The sequence below is a fragment of the Mustelus asterias genome, chromosome 11 (assembly GCF_964213995.1).
Source record: "Mustelus asterias chromosome 11, sMusAst1.hap1.1, whole genome shotgun sequence".
NCBI lineage: Eukaryota > Metazoa > Chordata > Chondrichthyes > Carcharhiniformes > Triakidae > Mustelus > Mustelus asterias.
The window spans coordinates 89,960,737-89,977,382 of record NC_135811.1 but is presented as its reverse complement, the minus strand read 5'-3'; the positions used below and the strand labels follow the sequence as shown (position 1 = coordinate 89,977,382).

The window sequence follows — 16,646 nt, the reverse complement described above, 5'->3', positions numbered from 1 at the left end:
ATTGATTCTCAGCCTATCTAGAGCAGGACTCCAAGTTTTTGGTCTCTGGGATGCAAAGGCTTGAACTATGGAATTGCAGGGATAGCTCGTAAAACGTGAGCTCAAATTCTCACTAAACTGCAGGCCTCTCAGTTTCTCATGATAACAGATCTTGGTGATCCAATTTATCCACCAATCAGGCAACAGTACTAACAACAGCCCTTTCCAAATCTGCCAGCTCATACAACTCAAACAGAATAAACCGCTGAATTAAAGTTTAAAGTTTATTTATTGGGTCACAAGTAGGCTTACATTAACACCGCAATGAAGTTACTGTGAAAATCCCCTAGTCGCCACACTCCGGCGCCTGTTTGGGTACACTGAGGGAGAATTTAGCACGGCCAATGCACCTACCCAACACGTCTTTCAGACTGGGAGGAAACCGGAGCACCCAGAGGAAACACACGCAGACATGGAGAGAGCATGCAGGCTCCACACAGACAGTGACCCAAGCCAGGAAATCGAACCAGGTGCTGTGAGGCAGCAGCGCTAACCATTGTGCCACCCCAAGTCTAAAGAATTTGAAGAGATTCTACTGCCTTCTTGGAAGTATTAAAGAAAACAAAAGAGCATGTCTGCTCTTTAGTAACTTCTGAAAGTTAAGAAATTTTGTAATTTGTCTGGTTAACCTTCAGTGAAAAATCTTTTGATGATCCGCTACAAAGTTTAAAATGCCTCTTTTAACAATTTTAGTAGAAAATTTGAAAAACACGATTCCTTGGCAATAGAAATACAAATAAAATTGATTTACTTATGAAGATGCTTTCTCGACCTTCTCTAATGGCTAGCAAGTTTATTCAGTAAGCAGATTTTTTTTTAAAAAGAGTCCAGGCTTAATCCACAGTCTGTCCAAACTAGTTAATTTTAGCTGAGTAGGGTTGCCAATTCCCCAAGGTAGGGAGGGGAATACTGGCCAGAGTTTGTCCTTGGTTGCTACCCAGTTATTTCCTCTGAAAATGGCATGAGTTGAAGGATACTGTGCGGCTTGGCTTATAAATTATGACTATTTAGGTGATCTATAGAAACTGCCTTGTAGCTGTGACAATATACCTGACCAAGAAATATAATGCTTCCACAGGGTGAGAAATCGATGTCAATACCACTGCACATAGATTAGAGATGATGATTGTGAATAATATTTTTGACTTCATTACAGGAGCTGGGACACTATTCAAAAATGCTGAACCTATCCGCAAATACACAAGCCTCGATGGAATAGACACAACCCGTCTAATATCATTAATAAATAAATCTTTTGGGAAAGACCTATGCAAGGACTACATTTCAGTACTGAATCCCAGGCTACATTCTATTTATTTATCCGAAGGGTAAGCCTATTAATTTATGCTTAGTGACTGTTGGGATTTAGAGACTGCATCAGCGCTTTCTCCGATATCAACTGTTAAATAAGGATCGCACCTGCTTTCAGTTGACCTCAAGATATCTGGAAAGTGACACAAGCTCATAGTGTAGACAGAATGAAAAGTTTTCGTTTATTTATTAATGTCTCAAGTCAGCTTACATTATCACTGCAATGAAGTTACTGTGGAAATCCCCAAGTCGCCACACTCCGGCGCCTGTTCGGGCACACTGAGGGAGAATTTAACATGGCCAATGCACCTCACCAACACGTCTTTCGGACTGTGGGAGGAAACCGAAGCACCTGGAGTCTGCACGTTCTCCCCGTGTCTGCGTGGGTTTCCTCCAGGTGCTCTGGTTTCCTCCCACACTCCAAAGCTGTGCATGTTATGTTGATTGGCCATGCTGAATTGCCCCTTAGTGTCAGGAGGGCGAGCAGGGTAAATACATGGGGTTACGGGGATAGGGCCTGGGTGGAATTGTTGTTAATGCAGGCGTGATGGGCCCCTTTCTGAACTGTAGTGATTCTAATAGCCATCATCATATTGAACAGTGGAGCAGGCTCCCCAAGACATTTGATCTATTAGTGTTCCTATTTCTTATGTTATTTTCTTGTGGTGAAAATAGTGACTGTCGCATGCAACATGTTGCAATGATTAATAATGTAAGAATAGGATTTGAATAGCTCACAGCAACTATTTTCTGTTGTGTTGCCACAGGTACAGTGCTGCTGCGATTATCACCAGGGAGCCTGTCCTGGATGGGATGCCCTACCTTGACAAATTTGTTGTCAGTACAAATAAACGTGGCCAAGGTACCAGCCTGATGTTATGGGAATGTATTCGGCAGGATTTTGACTCGCTGTTCTGGAGATCGAGGGCGACAAACAGAATCAATCCCTGGTACGTTACATCCTGCATTTACCATTTAGCAATGGTATTTTCTTTTGGTAATTCATTGTTCACCCACAAAGTTTACATGTCAGGCTGGGGTTGCAGGGTATTCACTGGAGCATTCGAGAGACCATTAGGCAGCTACAGAATAATGAGTGTAGACGGGGATTGGGTCAGTCTGTGGAACACATCTGCAACACAGAGTTGTAGAAGAGGACTATCAGTGCCCAAATTCTGATGCTTAACACTGTACAATCAAGAATAGACATGTGGGATGGGATTTTCCTGCCGTCTGGATCTTCTGGTCTCGCTGACAGTGAGGCCCCCCTACCCCTCCCTCCTCTCCACCCTGACCGTGGGTTCCCAGGCAACGGAGGGTATGAACAATGGGAAACCCCATTGACAGTGGCGAGACAGGGAGATGCTGCCGCTGGCGATCTGCCTCCACTACTGCAGAACACGCCGTGGTGGGGAGTGGGTGGGAAATCCCACCCATGATCCAGATTTCATCATCAGATGACTCGGTTTGTAAGTGGTGGTGATCTGTCTGTCTGTCCAAAGCCAGATCCTCTGCTCATTGTTCCACTCCTTCAGCCCTGCACTTTCCCCTTCAGTGCCCATAAGAGCCTCCTATTTGCACCTTCAGTGATCAGGGAAAAGAATATATCAAGTGGTTTCCCTTCCTTCTAGGTGCTTGAAAGAAACACAAGTCCTCTTCCTGAAGAATCCTCTGCAATACAATAATTAAATATAGAAACTAGAAGCAAGAGTAGGCCATTCAGCCCTTCGAGCCTGCTCCGCCATTCATTTTGGACATGGCTGATCATCAAATTCAATATCCTGATCCCGTCTCTCTCCACACCACCCCCCCCCCCCCCCCCCCCCCGCCCACACACAATATCCCTTGATCCCTTTTACCCCAAGAGCTATATCGCATTTCTTCTTGAAATCACACAATGTTTTAGCCTCGACTACTTTCTGTGGCAGTGAATTCCACACATTCTCCACTCTCTGGGTGAAGAAATTTCTCCTCGCCTCAGTCCTAAAAGGTTTATCCTTTTATCCTCAAACTATGATCCCTAGTTCTGGACTCCCCCCACTATTGGGAACATTCTTCCTAAAACTACCCAGTCTAATCCTGTTAGAATTTTCTAAGTTTCTAATAATCTTATAATAATTATTTGATTACACAATGGAGGAATAAATAACATGGTTTCCTTGACCAATTTCAATGCAGTTAATTTTCTGCCACCTTTTACAAATTCCTTTGAAGTAGCAATGGTGAAACAGTTCTAAACTGGACCTCTAGCCCAATCCATAATTTCTAGTCTGACTCCACTGCAACAGGTATCTTTTCCCAAGAGCCACTAAAAACACCTGGATACAGTTTCTCTAACAAACCAAACAGGTCTGGTGGCAAAGTGGACCTTTTCGATAATTTAGCTGAAATTTCACAAATGCAACAGATGTCGCTGCATCCTTTGCTCCAACTTCTATGGCCATGCCTTCAGCTGCCTTGTTGGTATGTTCTGGAATTCCCTCTCCATATATACCATTCTACCCCCCTCTTCCCCTGAGTTAAGAGCCTGAATAAGATCAACCTCTTGTATCAAGCCTTTGGTCAAGCCTCGTTATATCTTCCTCCCTTGGTTCAGCATCCATTTTTTTTTATTATGCCTATGACACATCCTGGGGCGTTTTTCTCTGTTAAAAATGTTACATTAATGCAAGTGCACGTTCATGACCTGGAAGCATTTAGTAACTGATTTAACAAACAATGGCCGAGATTTTGCGCTCCCGCTCAGGGTGTGAATGGCAACGGGAGCACAAAATAACGCAAGAGACCCAAATGGCATTTTATGTTAGAGGGATTTCCCATATATTAGATTAGAATTGATTAGAATCCCTACAGTACAGAAAGAGGCCATTCGGCCCATCGAGTCTGCACCAACCACAATCCCACCCAGGCCCTACCCCCATATCCCTACATAGTTACCCACTAATCCCTCCAACCTACGCATCTCAGGACACGAAGGGCAATTTTTCGCGTGGCCAATCAACCTAACCCGCACATCTTTGGCAATTTTTAGCATGGCCAATCAACCTAACCATTTTTAGCATGGCCAATCAACCTAACCCGCACATCTTTGGCAATTTTTAGCATGGCCAATCAACCTAACCCGCACACCATTGACCCCACTGGTGATGTAACTGGGTTTCCAACATTTAACGTCAGGTAGCCAATTAGAACAAATTTAAATCTAATGATCAGACCTCTATACCTGATAACTTCCCCTCTGCCCCCATTATACTATCCATTCACATTGACGTGAGAGGGTGGGGGGGAGGGGCGGTGTTGCATGTGGGAGGTGATGTGGTATGTACTGGGGGCTGTTGTACATGGGGAGGAGTGTTGCATGCAGCGGGGTAGTATTCGGTTTTAACTTTTTTGTATCAGGGCAACCTTTAAAAAGATTGAGTTGTCATTAAAATTGTGAACTTGGATCCCCTGCTGAGATAATTGTAGATTGTGGAAATCAGCCAAGCATTAATAATGACACCATGATAGTCAACAATGTCACAAACAGACTTTGTAACTACTCAAACAGATTTTCTTCAACTCTCACGCAGCTAGTGTTTATTTTTAACCTCTCACTGACCTAAGCAGGCAGGTCTTTTACTTTCTAAAGGGCTGGGATTTAAATAAGATCACATCACGGCGGCTCTACAAACTTTATCCACCCTTCACAAGCATTTAAGTCTATTCAAAAAAATATTGTGCTGGCTAAGGCTCTTGCCACAGTGAAAACGAGGTTCGTTCAACCTCAGCACTGAGAATGCAGTTTGCACAAAGGAAGGCTTAATGTATGGATAGCAAATCTTAGAGTTAATCATAATACAACCCCAAAGCTCCAAACCCAAACACAGTTTTCTGAGTGGAAATCAGATCCTGGAACAGGAATTCTCTGAAGAGTTGCTGACATGGTTCTTTGCAATCCAGTTCCACTAAATGGGTAGCTCTCTATTTTTCCTCAAGGCCCAGTTACTTGATTTTAAAAATTCAGTGCCCATTGCTTGTTGTGCTACATGCCCTGCCCACCTGCCACTATGCTGTATACCTCAGCCTGCACCCAGCTGGCCCTCGCTCACACCTGCTCCGCACTGTCTTTTGCCCCATGCTATTCCATGCTCTCTGACTGCTGTTCTCTGGCTCGAGCAAGAATTCTTAACAACATTCCCATCACAGACCACACTCCCATCACAGACTACAAATGAGCAAACCTGCAGGCTCTCCGTTTGTTGCTTAAAACCAAGTTAAAGTTATTAAATTATCAAACATAGAATTTACAGTGCAGAAGGAGGCCATTTTGGCCCATCGAGTCTGCACTGGCAACAATCCCACCCAGGTCCTATCCCTGTAACCCACATATTTACCCTCCTAATCTCCCTGACACCAAGGGCAATTGGACATGGCCAATCAACCTAACCCGCACATCTTTGCACCATGGGAGGAAACCAGAGCACCTGGAGGAAACCCACGCAGACACGGGGAGAATGTGCAAACTCCACACAGACAGTGACCCGAGGCTGGAATTGAACCCGGGTCCCTGGCGCAGTGAGGCAGCAGTGCTAACTGTGTCGCCCAAAAGAAAAAGATACAAAAGTCTGAAAACATGTACCAACAGACTCAAGGACAGCTTCTTCCCTGCTGCCATCAAACCTTTGAATGATCCTATCATATATTAAGCTGATCTTTCTCTTCACCCTACCTGTAACTGTAGCACTGTATTCTGCACCCTCTCCTTTCCTTCTCCCTATGTACTCTATGAAAGGTATGCTTTGAGTGTATAGCGTGCAAGAAACAATTTTCACTGTATCCCAATACATGTGACATAAATCAAATCAAAACAACATAGAAACCAAGCAAAAAAATAGGTCAGTGCACACCAGACAATATGCCTCGTCATTGAGCTGTAACAGGTACTATTCATACAGTACTGTTGCCAATTCTCCCATTCACCTACTCCTCCAACCAGCCTTTCTGCTTTTTCCACCCTTCACTCATCCTGTTTCCCTCTGTCGCTAACACCCGCATTCCCGACCCCCCTCCCACCCCACCCAGCCGCTTCCGCTAATGTCCCCCTTCCTTTTTCTTCTGCCACTCTTGTTCCTCCTGCCTCTGTCTGCTTTTCTTAATCTTCTGTTATGTTTACTTGCGTAACGTACAGACACGTCAGCAAACCGAAGCAGAGACTGGGTGGCACAGACAGAGCTGGATAGCCAGACTGGCATAGAAACTAATTTCTAGAGGTAAGCCTGCTTGTATGCAACAGCCACCTGAATGAGATATTGGCAAGTCGATGCCACGTACAAGCCGGCTTGACTGAGAAACAACCAGATTGCAACCAAATACACTAAACCAAATTCTTGTAACTCCAGCCAGTTACGGAAAGTGTATGGCAGATTCAGGGCCTCTTGTGGCATCTTGATCTAGAACCAGTGTTTGTTAAATTAAACCTGGACCAATAAATGTCTTCTCCCAATGTTCTCCCCTTTTTAATTTCCTGAGATACAGTACCTTTACTGCTAGAATTCCTCTGCTATCTTGCCTGATTGCCCTTTGCACCATAGGCAGTGTGTGTCAATGGACTATTTGATCATTGTTAGCTTTAACAGTGCTGTCCTCACCAGACAACCACATGTGCGCTTTCTACCAGGTATCTCTGTTAGTGGCCAGCAGCTGGATGTCTGGTTGGAGTTCACGATCCCATCTCTCCCCAAAATTCAGTGCAATCTCAACAATTTCTGGCCAATTGTAGGCAGCCCAACCAGCAATGTGGTCTGCCACTTCAGGACAGGCAGTGGTCTGCATTAAAGCAAGTAAGCATTCCAAAACCCAGTCTTGAATTTTATTGGTACAATGTACTGGTCATTGCCAGACTTGTATAAGAGTGATTAAATGCTGTACCTCAGAAAGAAGTGTTGTGAATAACTGATTCTTCCTCATTATCTAACCTTACCCTTTTTCCTAAGAGAAATAGGAGCAGGGGACGATTCCACCATTCATGGCTGATCCAATCTTGGCCTCAACTTCACTTTTCTATCTATTGCCTGCAACCCTAGACTCCCATGCAATTCAAACTTTTGTCTAACTCAGCCTTGAATAGATTCAATGACATCGCCTCCAATGCCCTCTGCAGTAGGGGGAGGAAACCCCTATCTCCTGTCTTAAATGGGCGACCCCTTCAAAACTGTGCCCCCAATTCTAGATTCCTGCACGGAGTGGGGCGGGGAAATCCTCTCAGCATCTACACTGTCAACACCCCTCTGAATCTTATGTTTCAATAAGATCACTTCATATCCTTCTAAAAATCCAGTGAATATAGACCCAACCTGACTTTATTTCTTGCTTTGATTAATTTGATTCTCATTTTGATTTAGCTTTTCGGATGAGTTGATTTTGTTGCAACCATGGTCTTCTCTTGTGCAGGTATTTCAAGCAGTGTGATGGAAGCTTCACAACTGGACAGTGGATAGTATTTTGGTACGGCCTGTCTAATATGCGTGATTCTTATGAACTGGTGGACCATGCTGAAATTTTACCCGATTCTTTCATACAACCAAAAGAGTCGATCAATCAACAGACCACCTCTGTTACAGAAAACTAAATCTCACCACCGACTGTGCCAGTTACTTCATCTGTGTCCAAAAACAATTGCTGCTCTTAAGGTTGGACATGCCTTAAGTTTCCTCCTTTGGCATCAAAGAGGTTGCTACGAACTTCTCAACCTTTAATGGGATTGGTTACCTTCGCTCCATTATGGTAGAAAAGGAAAAAAATTCTATTACATTACATTAGCTGTGGCTAATAAAGCGAAAGTGAGCTCCAAAAACACGATAGCTTTAAACTCAACCACAGATTGACTTTTACAGGATATTGACCTCTTGTGGTGGACAATAACTAAAGGGTTAATAAGTCTGATTTAATTAAAACTGAAGTTGCTGCCTCTGCGAATGGTAGCATGGTGGTCACTTACTGGCCTTGACATCCAGCGGCCTGGACTAATAATCCAGAAACGCAAGTTCAAATCTCGCCATTGGAAAATTAATTAATAGATCAGGAATGTGGACCATGTAACCATCGGATTTTTATAAAAGCTTATCTGGTTCACTGCTCTCCTTGAAGAAAGGAAATCTGCCATGCCTGTGCAATCTAGCCTGCATATGGCTCCAGACTCTCAGCAATGTGGTTGAATGTTAACTGCCCTCTGAAATGACTGAGAAAGAGACTGTGTTTGAGGGTGGCGCAGTGGTTAGCACTGCAGCCTCATAGTGCCAGGGACCTGGGTTTGATTCCCAGCTTGGGTCACTGTCTGTGTGGAGTTTGGAGATTCACCCCATGTCTGCGTGGGCTTCCTCCGGGTGCTCCGGTTTCCTCCCACACTCCCAAAAATGTGCGGGTTAGGTTGATTGGCCATGCTAAATTGCTCCTTAGTGTCAGGGGGATTAGCAGGGACAATGCATGGGTTTACAGGGGTGGGACCTGGGTGGGATTGTCATCGGTGCAATCTCCCTGGGACGAATGACCTCCTTCTGCACTGCAGGGATTCTGTGATTTATACGTGTGCCCATGATGCATAATGCAGAAAAAAATGAGGGTATAAATTGTACAAATTCATAATTATGAAAATGTGAATGAGGAGTGTGAGATTTGTTGCAGGTATCACAGGGCTGATGTGTTGTATGATTTGAACCGGCCAATTTTGTTAGTCTTGTTGGATACTGTTACCATGGTGATGGCATACGATTAAATAAAATGGAGCACTGGCTTGCTACAAGTGCAAGATGTGCAGGTTAGGTGGATTGGCCATGGTAAATGCACGGGGTTACTGGGATAGGGCGGAGGGGAGGGTTTGGGTGGGATGCTCTTTTAGAGAGTTGGTGCAGACTCGATGGGCCAAATCGCCTCTTTCTGCACTGTAGGGATTCTATTACGGACAGGCAATAAATGCTGGCCTTGCCAGCAATGCCCAAATCCTATGAATGAATTAAAAATATAATAAGGAGCAGTGTGGGATTATGTCACTTTTTAAAATGGAGGTCACAAAGAAATAGCTGAAAGCTTAGCATCTAGTTAGAGGTCCACAGCTGCTGCTTGAGCGAGTCAGCATTATATGCAGCTGTGCTATTTGTTCCTGATGGCGTAACTTTAGAAATGCTGAATGTAAAGACCTTGTTAGCAGTTCCTGGAAGACAATCATATAATGTATAGTACACAAAGAATACAACCATCAACTGTGCCTCTGGTTACTGCACCAAACAGGCCCTTTGGCTTGCCCAGTCCATATTTGCTTAACTCAGCTTGTCCTGCTCATCGCCTTTAGCCCTGAAAATAGTTCTTTTCAGGCACTCATCCCTCCGATTCCCCAATCCATCCCTCAGATTGCCCAATCTATCCACGTAACTGGATCCACTGATCCCTGGAACCAATTTTGTAAATCTTTTCTGCCTTCTCATCCCTCCTCAAGTTTGAAGATCAGAATTGGGCAAAATACTCCAGTTGAGGGTGAACTGGTATTTTATAAAAGGCTCATCGTTGCCTTAAAAGCAAAATACTGCGGATGCTGGAATCTGAAACAAAAAAGGAAATTCCGAAAAATCTCAGTCGGTCTGACAGCATCTGTGGGGAGAGAATAGAGCCAACGTTTTGAGTCTGGATGACCCTTCGCCCCGAAGGATTCTCTAGACTCGAAATGTTGGCCGGAATTGGACAAGCACTCCTGCCCTGAATCCGGGGGCGGGTGAGGCTTGGAGAACGGCATTCTCCACTGGCCTTGGGTGGGATCGTACGAACCTCGGGTGGACATGCCGGTAAAATTCCACCCCTGGGCTCTATTCTGTCCCCACAGATGCTGTGGAGATGCCGGCGTTGGACTGGGGAAACACAGTAAGAAGTTTAACAACACCAGGTTAAAGTCCGACAGGCTTATTTGGTAGCAAAAGCCACACAAGCTTTCGGACCTTCTGAAGAAGGGGCTTGGAGCTCCGAAAGCTTGTGTGGCTTTTGCTACCAAATAAACCTGTTGGACTTTAACCTGGTGTTGTTAAACTTCCCACAGATGCTGTCAGACCTGCTGAGATTTTCCAGCATTTTGTTGTCATCCTTGCCGCCTTGCTTATGTACTCCATGTGTCTCTATAAAATCCAGGATCCTGTGTGCCTTTTGTTGAATATATTTTTATTGAAGATTTTCCCCCATTTTACAAACAACACCACAAACCTCAAGGATTGGTACAGTACGGCATAATCATTTTTCTACCTATACATACAGACAGAGACGAGAGCAATCGTGCAATTGGATTATTCATTACAAATAGCGCCTCCAACAATACAAACAGTGAAAGGATGTTTCAGAGTTGGGGGAAGAACAAGATAAAGCCGTGAGTACATAGCTCAAAGGGGCACACCCTCACCTACAGGATACTAGAGACCGGGCCACGTAACTAATGGAATAAACTAAGTCTAACAATGCAGTGCCCTACTTATCGCAGGATCCAAAGCAAAATACGTGCTTGGGCTCCACAGACTTCTTTCCCCGACCCGGTGAAACCTTAGCACCAAGATGAAGAGCCACCTTACTAAAGATAATGTGAGGCTGAATGGCCTACTCCTGCTTCTAGTTTCTATGTAAACGGAGTATCTCAGACAAACCGCCGACACAGCTGCCCACAAGGCCTCTCGGTTGGAGGGACCCCACCCTCCAGGAGAGTTTCTTGGAACAAAGCTATGTCAACCCTCTCCCCTTTAAGAAAAGACACACTCATCCCTCCTTTAATAGGATAAGTGCCTTACAACCTACACAGCATAGCCTATACAGCGCACCCTCCAACAAAACAAAGGAGCCAGTCATAAACAAAGGATACTTTCTTGTACTGCCAAAGCCAAGATAACTTCTCACGCTCTTCAAGGATACTAAACCGTCAGGATTTAATGTTGACACGGCCAAAAGCAAAGTGGATAGACCCCACACCCACCCTGCATCACTGGCACATCAAGAATATAATAGGATCAAATCTGTTTCTTAGGCTTAAAGTAATGCAGGTGGCATGGCATTCTAGGCTAAGTCTCCCCTACTTCATCAAAGGAGCGTGCCAAGGGATGCTTTCCATTTGAACAATTGTATCCCCTGCACATTCCAGGATTTTCAAAGTAGCTCCTGCCCTTTAGCCAAGAGAATATAGGATATTGACAGAGGTACAGAAAAGGCTGGATAGCCAAAGATTCCCGTGCCACACTTAGACATGCACCAAAGCATACTTTCCCCATCTCCAGCTACACCAGAGGCACCATTGATTTAAAAAAAAGTCTTTTCCCAGGATATTTGCTCTGTCTGCACCTTTACAGGAGTCTGTCAGAGATTCTTTGACCCCCAAATATAACAACAATGCAGAAAAAAAACTACACAACACCAATAGTTCTAAGGGGGTTTTCCTCACCAGCCATGAGATCTCTTGGGTCATACCCACAATGTCTACCCCCAAGCCACCCACCCACCTCCCCACAGTGGCGCTATTCATATTAGCCATGGTAAGAATAAAGGATGCCATGTAGTATATCCCACCATTATAAATGCAAAGATTATCAGAAAAAACATAGATATCGCACAGCCTTAGTGCCATAGAACCTAACCAGCGCACTCCTCAACACTCTCAAACTCTTTAAGGATCTTAAACCACTAGGATTCAATTTTGACACAGGGCCGGAAGCAATGCAGATAGTCCCCTGTGCCACCTTACATCCCTGGCATAATGAGAATATAGTAGGATCAAATCTGTGCCTTAAGCTTGGAGTAATGAAAGGAACACACTAAGGGATGTATTCCATTATAAACAAATGGTCATCCCTGTTTTTCCAAGGATAACAAGTAAAATTAACTTCAGTGCTCATATACTGATCACCCCTGTCAACATGATACAATGATGTGGAGATGCCGGCGTTGGACTGGGGTGAACACAGTAAGAGTTTTAACAACACCGGGTTAAAGTCCAACAGGTTTATTGGGTATTATGGTATTTGCTACCAAATAAACCTGTTGGACTTTAACCTGGTGTTGTTAAAACTCTTAACATGATACAAAGCATCACAGAATCAAAAAGCTAGTGTAACAACAAGGGGCAAAGTCCTGGATTAGCAATGAACTGCAGATGATGACTCCAAATTATTGCCATCTATGGAGTTAAGAGATCCTTACTTAGTAGTGTTATCGAACAGCCTAAAGGATCCATCAGATGTCACCCCCGGGAATCAAACCGGGCAAACTGCATTCAGATAACGTCCAGATGTTTTCCAGCCACAGCACAACATCTGCGAGCGAAGCTATGAAAACACATGGTTACCAGCCAGAGGCCAGGCCTCAAAAACAGGATGTGACGTGCCACTTCAAGATTAATGTGTCCAGCTTTCATATTGAGATGATGAAAACGTGATAACCAGTTCTCAAAGCTTTTAGCTAGGAGTTTGCCTTCATCTCCTACAGGAAATCGAGTCATATGGACATCCCTTCTCCGGGCCTAGCTCTCCAGATCGATCAGGATATCTGACATACCATTTAGCTGATTTTCCAAGGAGTGAAAGCCTCAACTGAGGAAAGTTTAAAGGTTATTTATTAATGTCACAAGTAAGCTTACATTAACACTGCAATGAAGTTACTGTGAAAATCTCCTAGTCACCACACTCCGGCGCCTGTTTGGGTACACTGAAGGAGAATTTAGCATGGACAATGCACCTAACCAGCACATCTTTCAGACTGTGGGAGGAAACCGGAGCACCCGGAGGAAACCCACGCAGACACGGGGAGAATGTGCAGACTCCACATAGACAGTTACCCGAGCCAGGAACCAAACCCAAGTTCCTGGCACTGTGAGGCAGCAGTGCTAACCACTGTGCCACCTGCACAATAAGGATTATTTCCTCCACTACATCCAGATTCTTATCGATGCTCTGCAGTTCAGCAATAAGAGCACTGACATTCTGTGCCGAGTTTGTCGTCAGTAACCTTAATCATGTTGGCAGTCATCATCCAGAATGCCTTCAACGTTACTGGGCCGAGAGCCCACTCATTGACCAAATCTCCAGACTGGGGACTCGGCTCTGTCCCGGCTGCCCCCGACTGCTTCTTTCCATTGAGGATTTGCATGACTTTACTCGGCATTTTGTCCCAAAACCTAAATAAAAATCTTCCAAGAACATAGTACTGAGTCTTCACTCCAGGGTTAGATATTTATGGGCTGTGCATCAGGATAAATGAAAGGATTAAAAGATTGAGTAGTGCCAGAGCTCACGGAAATACAGCCATCCTGCGCTCACATCCCTTGTCCCCATTCCTGTTTGCCTTTTTAACCAATCTGCCCTGCCACCGGTGACAATTTCTACACATCGATGATCACGGCCCTCTGCTCCTGCACCATTTGAATTGTTCCATTTATTTTACATTGCCTCTCTTCTTTCTTCCTACCAAAATGTATCACTTCATATTTCTCTGCATTACATTTCATCTGCCACATTTTTTCCCATGTGGGTGTCGCTGGCTGGCCGGCAGTTATTGCCCATCCCTGTTTGCCCTTGAGAAGGTGGTGGTGAGCTTCCTTCTTGAATCGCTTTAGTCCATGTGCTGTGGGTTGACCCACAATGCCGTTAGGGAGGGAATTCCAGGATTTTGACCCAGCGACTGCGAAGGAACAGCGATATATTTCCAAGTCAGGATGGTGAGTGGCTTGGAGGGGAACTTGCAGGTGGTGGTGTTCCCATGTATCTGCTGCCTTTGTCCTTCTGGATTGAAGTGGTTGTGGGTTTGGAAGGTGCTGTCTAAGGATCTTTGGTGAACTGCTGCAGTGCATCTTGTAGATAGTACACACTGCTGCTACTGAGCGTTGGTGGTGGAGGGAGTGGATGTTTGTGGATGTGGTGCCAATCAAGCCAATTCAAGAAGCTGTCCATGTTCTCTTGAAACCTATTACTACCCTGTTCACAATTCAAAATACTTCCAAGTGTTATGCAAAATAGTAACTTGTACATCCAGTTATAGATCATTAATATAGATTACGAAAAGCAATGGTCCCAGTACAGTGTCCCTCTGGAGAAGTCATGATGTGGAGATGCCAGCGTTGGACTGGGGTAAACACAGTAAGAAGTTTAACAACACCAGGTTAAAGTCCAACAGGTTTATTTGGTAGCAAAAGCCACACAAGCTTTCGAAGCTCCGAAAGCTTGTGTGGCTTTTGCTACCAAATAAACCTGTTGGACTTTAACCTGGTGTTGTTAAACTTCTTCCTCTGGAGAAGCCCACTGTCTACCTTCAGTCCAAAAAACAAGCTTTCATTAATACTCTCTGCTTCATATCATTCAGCCACCTTTGCTCCATGATGCACTGTTTCTTTTATTCCATGGGCTTCAACTTTGCTGGCAAACCTATAATGTAGCATTTGATCAAGTAAATGACTTTTGTAAGTCATGTAGACCGCATCAACCCTCTCTGCTACCTCAACACAACCACTTAGTTAAACACAATTTCCCTTTAACAATTTCATGCTCATTTTCCTCCATTAATCCAAGCGGCCATTAATTTTGTCCCGGATTCCGAAACTTTTCCCCACCACTGAAGTTAAACTGACTGGCCTGTAAATTGTTGGATTCATCTTTGTGACTTTTACTGAATAAAGTCATAGCATTGTCAGATTTCCAGTTTCCAAAATAATCTCAAAAAGAGATCCCACCACTCCCCCCCCCCCCCCCCCCCCCACCTCCCATGCTAAATTCTCCCTCAGTGTACCCGAACAGGCGCCAGAGTGTGGTGACTAGGGGATTTTCACAGTAACTTCATTGCAGTGTTAATGTAAGCTTACTTGTGACACTAATAAATAAATGAACTTGAACAAACTCCAAACAGACAAACGCGTACTGCTGTGGGGGGAATCATGCCAGATACTATATTGGTGCAGGCATTAATGTACAGGCAGTGAATTTCCATGGAGAAATTCAGAGCAGGCAGATTATAACATTGATTTAATACCAGTGTTACTCAACACTGCAGTCAACGTCCTTTCTTAACCCCCTACAATTCAACACTCCTGCAGCAGCAAGCAGGAACTCACAGCAAAACTATTTAAATGAATCATTCACTACTTACTGGTTACCCGCTGGTTGAATATTTCTGGCCTTTGCTATGAGTTTACTAATATTACGGGGGCGATTCTCCCATCCCGCTGCTTTTTTAGTGCAGCAAGCCGGGAGACTCTAGCGGTGACCAATTTGTGGGATCCACACTGGGCATCCGGGCCTGAGCGCGTCTCCCAGCGCCGGATTTCCAGCGCCGTCAGCTCCGCGCCAAAAATCGGCGTGGAACTGCCTAATGTATACAGCATCTCATTATCATGTATTTTGAATATCATTAGCAGGCCCGGGACTGAAATCTCTGGGCCCGCTAGCCTCTCCCCACCCACCAGGCTGATTCCTGGGATGGCAGGACTGTCGTACGAGGAGAGATTAAGTCAGTTAGGATTATATTCAATGGGGTTTAGAAGAGTGAGAGGAGATCTCATAGAAACTTATACAATTCTAACAGGTTTAGACAGGGTAGAAAGAACGTTCTCGATGATGGGGGAGTCCAGAACTAGGGGTCATAGTTTGAGGATAAGGGGCAAATCTTTTAGAACTGAGGTGAGGAGAAATTTCTTCACCCAGAGGATGTGTGGAGTTCACTCCCACAGAAAGTAGTTGAGGCCAAAATGTTGTCTGATTTCAAGAAGAAATTAGATGTAGCTCTAGGGACTAAAGGGATCGAGGGATATGGGAGGAAGGGGAATCAGGATATTGAATTCGATGATCAACCATGATTGAAGTGAATGGCGGAGCAGGCTCGAAGGGCCGAATGGCCTACTCCTGCTCCCAGTTTCTATGTTTCTAAGGGAGATCACTAAGGCTCTCCATTCAGAGAGAGCTATCTACATTTCACTTCCTCTTGCCATCGACAAGCAGGCAGAGTGAGTACTGAGCTTTGCTGGGATTGCTAGGCTTGCCCATGGTGCAGGGTGCGACTGACGGCATGCATAACGCTTTATGGGTGTCAACATCACGCTGGAGCTAAAAGGGATTCCTTTTTCTCAATGTCCACCATCAGCAGTGCATCACGCAGTGTGTGGCAGCAGCAATCATACCTTTCATTCTGCAGCCGTCTGATGTGTCAGTCTGATGTTGAGCCACCACGTCAGACAAAAGAAAAACTGATTATCAGGCGACAAGAGCTCTCTTTTCTATATTCCAATGAGCAGGCAGCACCGAGTTGGTGTCCTGCCTCGG

At 44.7% G+C, this 16,646-nt stretch overlaps 1 protein-coding gene across 6 annotated transcripts in view; it reads left to right on the top strand.

The window, feature by feature from the left end:
* nags (N-acetylglutamate synthase) overlaps positions 1-13,542 on the top strand; it is a 47,088-nt gene extending 33,546 nt beyond the window's left edge. For 3 of the 6 annotated variants that reach the window (XR_013498998.1, XR_013498997.1, XR_013498999.1), the window contains 4 exons: positions 1,196-1,367; positions 2,118-2,300; positions 6,521-6,602; positions 7,783-13,542. Coding sequence is in view for 3 of the 6 variants with exons in the window: in XM_078223931.1 (XP_078080057.1) it covers positions 1,196-1,367; positions 2,118-2,300; positions 7,783-7,960 (533 nt within the window). In the remaining 3 variants the exon portion in view is untranslated. The remainder of the gene's footprint in view (positions 1-1,195; positions 1,368-2,117; positions 2,301-6,520; positions 6,603-7,782) is intronic. The other 3 variants (XM_078223931.1, XM_078223929.1, XM_078223930.1) reach the window with 1 other exon arrangement.
* The last annotated feature ends 3,104 nt before the right edge of the window (positions 13,543-16,646 follow it).